This window comes from Pungitius pungitius, chromosome 1, assembly GCF_949316345.1.
Source record: "Pungitius pungitius chromosome 1, fPunPun2.1, whole genome shotgun sequence".
Classification (NCBI taxonomy): Eukaryota; Metazoa; Chordata; class Actinopteri; order Perciformes; family Gasterosteidae; genus Pungitius; species Pungitius pungitius.
The window spans coordinates 1,513,866-1,521,994 of NC_084900.1; the positions used below are offsets into that span (position 1 = coordinate 1,513,866).

At 42.5% G+C, this 8,129-nt stretch overlaps 2 protein-coding genes across 2 annotated transcripts; both read left to right on the forward strand.

The window, feature by feature from the left end:
- Window positions 1-540: 540 nt before the first annotated feature.
- On the forward strand, window positions 541-2,489 carry LOC119223033 (uncharacterized). The gene is made up of 5 exons (XM_037480119.2): window positions 541-614; window positions 960-1,217; window positions 1,315-1,578; window positions 1,718-1,851; window positions 2,273-2,489. Exons 1-5 carry the CDS (start codon window positions 584-586, stop codon window positions 2,390-2,392), a joined length of 807 nt encoding a protein of 268 aa, XP_037336016.2. The 5' UTR covers window positions 541-583; the 3' UTR covers window positions 2,393-2,489.
- Window positions 2,490-4,881: 2,392 nt separating this feature from the next.
- On the forward strand, window positions 4,882-7,772 carry LOC119223081 (H-2 class II histocompatibility antigen, A-U alpha chain-like). Its single transcript, XM_037480189.2, has 4 exons — window positions 4,882-4,997; window positions 5,267-5,512; window positions 6,826-7,110; window positions 7,200-7,772. The coding sequence occupies exons 1-4, from the start codon at window positions 4,931-4,933 to the stop codon at window positions 7,319-7,321; spliced, it is 720 nt and encodes a 239-aa protein (XP_037336086.2). The 5' UTR covers window positions 4,882-4,930; the 3' UTR covers window positions 7,322-7,772.
- The last annotated feature ends 357 nt before the right edge of the window (window positions 7,773-8,129 follow it).

Consider the following 8,129-nt stretch of genomic DNA (forward strand, 5'->3'; position numbering starts at 1 on the left):
GCATCGTCGTGTTGGTGTCACGGTTTGGTCTCTTTCCCTGTTTTAGTTTGAAGTTTCATGTTCCTTGTGGTCCTGGGTTAACTTCACTTCCTGCCTTGTCCCGTGATTGCCTGAGTGTTTCCACCTGTGTCCAATCACCTGCACCTCCCTCGTGTATTTAAGCCCCGTGTGCCTGTTGTCCCCGTTCGCGTCATTGTCTAATGTCTCCCGTGGTTGGAGCACGTCGGTTTTGGTTTTTTGTTTGTTTGTGCAATAAAGAGCACTTCTCGTGGAATACCCTGCGTTTGAGTCCTGCTTCCGCCTGCACCTCCACGCCTACGTGACAGTTGGTTTAGCATTAAAATAGTTTCTGTTGGCATACTTTATTATTCTTTATGTATGTTATTAATATTATATAAAATATGTATATATTATCTTTAATAAATTAATGAGTTGAAAATATTCCTCTGTGTGGGGGGGTGGCTTGTCATTGAGTCGTCATGGGTCCCGCAGACAGACCAGATGAGAACCACTGGTTCATGACTTCCTGTTTCAGGATGTGGGCGAGAACAACTCGGCAGAAGGAGCCTGAGTTCGACACAGGATGGAGGTCGCATCGCTCTGCCTTGTGCTCTGTAAGTAATTCACCTTAACTTCACCCACTTACACAAGGCTTTTGCTAAAAAGCTAAATTGTTGGCTACTGCTCACCTTTGACTCATTGTTGTGGCGAGGAGCGCTGTGTTATCTGAAGTCACCCAAACGCCGTCCTGAGGAAGCTGTTGATGTCTAAAGATGCATCAAGCTGCATTTTCAAAAGACAATAGAAAAGACAAACGAAGAAGCTGATCGGACTGATCGTCCGTTCAGCTCCGCTTTGGTCTCCACCACCGATTCATGGGTGGAGTACCTGACTCCTCGAATCCACGTCCTGTTTCACGAGGTTTTAGAGCACTGAAACTGAACCGTTCCCCCCTGCAGCCACGCTGACCATCACTCCAGACAGATCTCAGTTCTTCTGGCATGACAAGATCTCCCTGAAGTGTGCGGCGAGCTCCAGCGGCTGGACGTTGTGGAGAAACACCTCCTACGGGACGTTGGATGTGTGCCCACACGACTGGGGGGTCCAGGGTGAGTCCTCCTGCAGCCTCGAAGACGCCTTCCCGTCGGACACCGGGGTTTACTGGTGTGAGTCTCAGCAGGGGGCCTGCAGCAACGCCGTCAGCATCACGGTGACAGGTGAACCTGGTCTGGACCAGTCCCTTCGCAGTCTAACAGACTTTTTAAAGAGTAGAATGTCCTGAACACATGGAAGCGCGTTCTGTTGTTCTTCCAGGGGGGGGTGTGATCCTGGAGAGCCCCACGCTGCCCGTGACGGAGGGAGATGAGGTGACGCTTCGCTGTTCCTACAAAGAAGAAGAAGACCAAGATGAATCCACGTCGGATTTCCTCGCCGCGTTCTACCGGGATGGCGAGTCCATCGGCGCCGAGCCGTCAGGACAGAAGCTCCTCCGGGGGGTGTCAGAGTCGGACCGAGGCTCCTACGAGTGTGAGCACCCCACCAAGGGGAGGTCTCCCCGCGGCTGGCTGGCCGTGTCAGGTGACGTCACCTTCTACTTCCTGTCCGCACACATGAGGCTGTCTCATTGGCTGCTCTCAGTCTGCATGGTCTCTTAAATATTAATATTTTAGTTAGATTGTTATCGGACCTGAAGAGCATCTCCTGTTCTTCCTCTCAGCGAGGCCTTCTCCTCCTTCTCCTCCTCCTCCACCCTTCATGATTCTGCCCAAGCTGCTGTGCTCCACCCTGCTGTTCGTCCTCTACACCGTCATTCTCACCTGTGCATACACCTGTACCGAAGGAGGGCCCGAGGTAAGATAACGGAGAAGAAGCTCCTCTTCCTGTCTTCATCAGCAAAATCTACCCAAAGTTCTTCAACTGTTGATGGTGCAGGAACCTGTTGGGGTTTGACGTTATATTCTAATAATAATATGAAATGTAGATCTTGTTGATGCTTGTGGGTAAATGTGTTTGTAGCGTTGGAGTCTCGTGGCTCGGTGTTCATGAGGTGGCTTCACTTCCTGTTTCACTGACATGTGACAGGAGGCCTGCCGTCACAGGTTTGATTCTGGGGTTTTCGTACCGTTTGTGAATCAACACATTTTGTCACGAGCGGACAGGAAGTCACAGCGACGACAGCAAACTGCGTAGAACACAGGAAGCCAGTGAAGAAGAAGAGGAGGGTGATGATGTCACACCCGTTAACCGTTTCTCTCCTCTGGTCCTCCTGCAGCTCAAGTGGAGAATAAAGGGAGGCCTGATTGTCCCGTACTGGAATGATGAAGAAGAAGAAGAAGAAGAAGAAGAACCACTTCCTGTCACGCGGTGCAAATGTTTGCCAATAGCAGCGTAAATGAAGGAAAAAAGCTTAGATTTTCATTCATCTGTTGTTTTAAAATTGTGTGTATTGTACGTTTTTATCAGGTCTTAGAAGCCAAAAGAGAAAATATATCTGCTTAAAAAAGTTTCTGTTGTTGTGTCTTCATTTATTTATTTTTAAAATTCTACTTTTTAATTTGATCCCTCGTGGTTGAGATGTAGTAACAGACAATGCGCTCGAGAACAACATTTTAATGAACATTTTTCCAATAAAAAAATTTGAACTCAAATATTTTAAAATTTTTCAACACCTGTTTAGTTGACCTGAGTATCTCTCAGTTACCCAAAGGAGGAAGCAGCTTTCATAATGAGGCCGCAGTTTCATTTGAATATTAGGAGGAAGCAACGATGTAAAGGTTTGAGGAAGAACCGGCTTCTGTCACCCACGTGGTGGAAATACTGCTCCTATAAGTAGGACATGTCTTGTATATTTCCCCCACACACGGTAAGTATTTATGACGCCAAACCAAAACTATGATGTGTCACCAGGAGGGTTGTTGCTGCAAATTGTTTTAAATGATTTTAGCTTTGTTCCTTTTATTACACTTTTGCATGTTTTTATAACAGACAACGTGCTCAAGAATATTCATGATTATTTTTTTCCTTTTTTTCAAAATCCCTTTTCAAAATATTTTTTTTTATATTTTGTCGTCTACTTTTTTCAAAATATTTTTATGACTTTCCTTTTTTTTTTTTTTACTTTTTTTTCCTCGTGACCTTTTTTGACTCAACATATAATAACTGTTTTTCTAAACATTTTTTTAACTCAAATATTTTGACATTTTTCAACACCTGTTTTGTTTTGACCTGTGACTTGGGTTTTAATGGAGTATCTCTCAGTTACCCAAAGGAGGAAGCAGCTTTCATAATGAGGCCGCGGTTTCATTTGAATATTAGGAGGAAGCAACGATGTGAAGGAATGAAGAAGAACCGGCTTCTGTCCCCCACGTGGTGGAAATACTGCGCCTCTAAGTAGGACATGTCTTGTTGTGTATTATAGTTTGTAGTCAACAATCACATGCACCTGCAGGGACTTAATTGATTACAAGGAGTGGTGGCAGTGAAGCAACTGGCCAACAAGTCCCTGCCTCACAGGACTGAAGTATTTAAAGCTGCATTACTGTCATTACAAACCCACATGACCAACTTTGCCTTTTCCTTTTCCTTTTGTGCTTTCCCTCCCCACAGGCTTCTGTGGATAGAGGTAACATCTGATGGAGGTTGTCCCTGCAGTCGTCCGGTCTTACACATGGCTTAATAATCCACCAGATTTGAATGAATACTTTACATCTTTAAGTTGTTCATACTGTACACCTACTTTTCCCCTCAGGTTTCTCCCCGTTGAAGGTTTTTTTTGACATTCTGGGGTTTTGGCGACAGGATGTAGCATGTTTACAGACTTAAAGCTGAACAAAATAAATAATTTTAATTGAATACACACGTTGACCTAGAGGAATTTGCACTTGAGGGGTGACCTGCACATTCTGACTCTCTTTACACGAAGAATCGTTGAGTGACGATGAGGGAGGAGGAGCTGATACCGTCCCGATTCAACAGACTCAAGAGCCAGATCTTGAAGATTCAATGATTCAGAAAAATGGGCTAAAAACACAGAATTCTATACTAATTTCCATGTGGTTTCAGAACTTTTAAGTTTTGAGTTTAACATATTTTACTTTGTATTTTTATTTAGGAAAAGTGTTATATTTATAATGTGCTATTTATATTTAAATTAATGAATACAAAATATATATAAAATACATTATTTTTGTGTGTTTGTCCTTGTTAATGGCTGTTAACAGGACAATTGTGACTAAGTGTGTAACTTGTGAGTTTACAGCGAGCAATTCATCCGTTTGAAAGACGTTTAAAAGATGATGCAATTTGGTTTGAAAGTGATTTTCAGCGTTTCATCATAGATGTTGAAGACAACGTGATTTGTTACATCGGTGGTAAACATACAAATGCTGATGTAGTTTTGTTTAAAATCTCTAAAATAATAATATAGCACAAAGTATAGGACGACTTATTACCGTATTAAAAATCAAGTTGAAATGTGATCTTCTTTTCAACGTCTTTTCAACCAAAAAAGCTTGCTGGGGAGCAGCAGCTTTCTCCCACGTTTCTGTCTTTTGCTGCAGTAGTGTGTTGCTTTGGTTTGAATCACGGTTCATACTTGCACACTTGCATTAATATTTAGATCTCAATAGGGCTTAAGTATGCCGACACACGCTCAACTCTGAGTCAACCTACTCCGAATTGATTGAACCAACTCTTTACAGCTGTTCTGAAACAGCAGTTTCCCATCTCAGGGTAAATCAACTCAGACTCAGTTTGTTGAACCTCCTACCTGAAACAGACCTGTCTTCCTCTACCTGAATACTGATGACATCACACCAGCTCTGCTCTCTCATTGGCTGTCCAGGGAAAGAGCTCCGCTGCTGCTGGAGTTTCTCTCATTTCTCTTCAGAGGGTTCAGAGTCTCAGTCTGGTTCTGGTCCACAGAGAGCTGATGAAGACTATGACGATGATGAAGATGATGCTCGTCCTCTCTGCTGTCTTCTGTGTCTCAGCTGACGGTGAGTTCCTGTCTCACTTTTCCACTCATGTTTCACTTCTGATGGTAAAAACACAACAAATAGACAACCTCTTTGTTTATTTACAGACTAAACAAAAAATTAACAGCCTCTTTGTTTACTAACAGGCTAAACAAACAAATAAACAGACTCTTTGTTTACTGACAGACTAAACAACAAATAAACAGACTCTTTGTTTACTGACAGGCTAAACAACAAATAAACAGCCTCTGTGTTTACAAACAGTCTAAACAACAAATACATCTCCTCAGTTTCACATGAGGGCATCCTTGTTACTGGCTGTTCTGACACTGATGAAGAGTTCCTGTTCGGTCTGGATGGAGAAGAGCTCTGGTACGCAGACTTCAAACAGGGCAAAGGAGTCAACCCACAGCCCACTTTTGTGGTTCCCATGGACGTACCAGGAGATTATGAATACGCTTTGAGTGAACAACGGATGTGCAGAAATATCCTTAAAATGGATCGGGAAGCCTATAAGGACCTCCCACTGGAGCGAGGTAAAGACAAACACTTCATATACATATGTATATTTGTGTTATTTGAAGTGTTCTAACATCTGACGTTCTGTTATTAAACTGTTTTATGTTACATGAAGTAAAAACAGCATCATGAAATCACTTATTTGTGTTTACTTTGTTCTTTTAGCTGCAGGAATTTTTTTTCTGTGTTTACAATCAATCAATCAACTCTTTATTACAGACTCACGGTCCAGATAGTACAAAAATAATTTAAAAAAACAACAATAAATACATAATAAAATACAAACAGGGTCACAAACTGAGTACATAGACCTACAAAGGCTGCATGAACAAACAGCTGTACCAATGTCTCCACAGCTGGGACTGGTAGCGTGTAGTGCTAAATGTGCTTTATATTTGACAAGGCCAGGATGATGACATTTTCAGAAACGTTAACCCGGCAAATAAATGTACACATAAGGTTTCTTAGTACACCTTTAAAAGTGTTAACTCCCGCAGTGACAAACATTTCACTGGCACTACACCATCTAGGCCTCTTAAGCAATATTCGCATGGCATCATTACAAGCTACTTTAAAACGCACTTCTTTTTAAGATATTTATAGTTTTTAAGATATTTATGGTTGACTTTAGATGTTCTTTAAAACACAACAACTCATCACTCAGTGGCACACACCAGGGGGGAAGATTGCACAAAAGTAGAATAAAGGAATAGAGGCTGAGTGACAAATTGCAGCTTGACTTACTGTAGTGTGACCTTAATCGGTTGCTGAGAAGGAGGAGCTCCGTGAATCCAGGTGCACGTAGCTGGGATCGGTGCACGTCGTTTCTCTGTCTTTTGCTGCAGTAGCGTGTTGCTTTGTTTCTAATCACGGTTCATAGTCGTACGCTTGCATTAATATTTACACCTCAATAGGGGTGACATATGCAAACCAATTTTTGTGGCCGTTGCCATGGTAACTTGTTGTATCACGGCTCCATTTATGCCGCCTTCAACTCTGAGTCAACCTCTTCCGAGTTGATTGAACCGACTCTAAACAGCTGATCTGAAACCCAAAACTCAGAGATTAGGGTTGGACTCAGAGTTTGTTGAACCTCCTTCTTGAAACGGACTAACAAACCCTCCAAATGATGACATAGGTTTCAGGAGGAGAACTCCACTCTTTCGGTTCTCTGGGGAACCAGGTTGGTGGAGGTCAAGAAAATGTGGAGATCAGCATTCATCTACAACACCAAACCAGAAGCGAGAATGAATCCTGCAGCTACAGTAAACATTGAAGTGATCAGTGTTCTTCATGAGAGGGATTCTAATAAGAGCTGTTCTCTGTTCAGATCCTCCTTCAAGTCACATGATCTACACCAAGGACACCGTGGAACTGGGAGAGAAGAACTTGCTCATCTGTCATGTGACTGGTTTCTATCCTGCTCCAGTGACGTTCTCCTGGACCAAGAACGGGAAGAACGTCACTGAAGGAACCAGCATGAACCTTCCCTTCATCAACAAAGATGGAACTTTCAACCAGTTCTCCACCCTTGAGTTCACCCCAAAGCTGGAAGACACCTACAGCTGCAGGGTGGAACATCTGGCCCTGAACCATCCACAGGTCAAGTCCTATGGTGAGAAACAACCCACTTATGTCTCCAGAAGTGGAGGCTGAGCTTCATCTCTCCAGATGTGGAGCTCATTGTGTCTTCTCTGTCTCCAGATGTGAAGGTGTCTCAGCCCAGCGTTGGACCAGCGGTCTTCTGTGGAGTTGGTCTGACGGTTAGTCTCCTCGGAGTGGCTGCTGGAACCTTCTTCCTCATCAAAGGAAATGAGTGCAGATGATTGGGTTGATGATCTTCATCATATAGGCGTCTCATCTTCATCATCTAATTCAGTCTAATTAATCTCTTATTTTGAAATAACGATGACGGTGTAGAAATTATTTCATTTTGTTTTCTCACATTTGTGACTTGTTTCTTGCAATAATGAACAGAACAGTTGTCCCTGCTTGTGTCTCAGCGCTTTTAACAGTTTGAAGAACACGACGTGTTTAAACTATAAGAACTAAATTCAGAATGAATCTTCTAAACATGTTTGTCTCTGCTGTAAGAAGCTCAGTGGCTTTTTATTCCTGCTGGAGATCATTTATGGACAAATATTGTGTGTTTTCAAGTAATTATGAATGAAACTGGCTCAGTTGTTTTTTTAATATTTCCTTTTATTCATCTACAGTATTTGTTCACTTAAAACAAGCTTGGAGACATAGTTATGCTGAGCTAAGCTACTAAAATAAAAGCCTTTTCCTAATTTAACTGTTTCTTTATTATTTTCATCATGAGTTTTGGAGCTGGGGTCGGGTTGGGGGGCATGAGTCTTGGAACTGTGTGTAATATACCTGGAAATGTTACTCCAGCAAAGCTGCATGTTTACAGACTGTAAAGCTCCCTCAGGCGTATTTTTCATTTTGGGTTGAACAAAATAAAATGAATTGAATTGAATTAACATGTTGACTAGAGGCATCTGCAACTGAGGCGTCTTCTGCGCATTCTGAATCATTGAAGTGACGATGAGGGAGACGGAGCTGATTTCAGGTATACGATCCGGATTCAAGTGACTCAGAGCCAGATCTTGTTACAGAATCTGAAAATGA

Bases quoted from the DNA above. Each gene is read 5' to 3' on its own strand.
- LOC119223033 (XM_037480119.2), top strand. From the start codon at position 584: ATGGAGGTCGCATCGCTCTGCCTTGTGCTCT. The intron at 615-959 runs GTAAGTAATTCA...TCCCCCCTGCAG, and splicing joins ATCGCTCTGCCTTGTGCTCT to CCACGCTGACCATCACTCCA. The intron at 1,852-2,272 runs GTAAGATAACGG...GTCCTCCTGCAG, and splicing joins GTACCGAAGGAGGGCCCGAG to CTCAAGTGGAGAATAAAGGG.
- LOC119223081 (XM_037480189.2), top strand. From the start codon at position 4,931: ATGAAGACTATGACGATGATGAAGATGATGCTCGTCCTCTCTGCTGTC. The intron at 4,998-5,266 runs GTGAGTTCCTGT...ACATCTCCTCAG, and splicing joins CTTCTGTGTCTCAGCTGACG to TTTCACATGAGGGCATCCTT. The intron at 7,111-7,199 runs GTGAGAAACAAC...CTCTGTCTCCAG, and splicing joins TCCACAGGTCAAGTCCTATG to ATGTGAAGGTGTCTCAGCCC.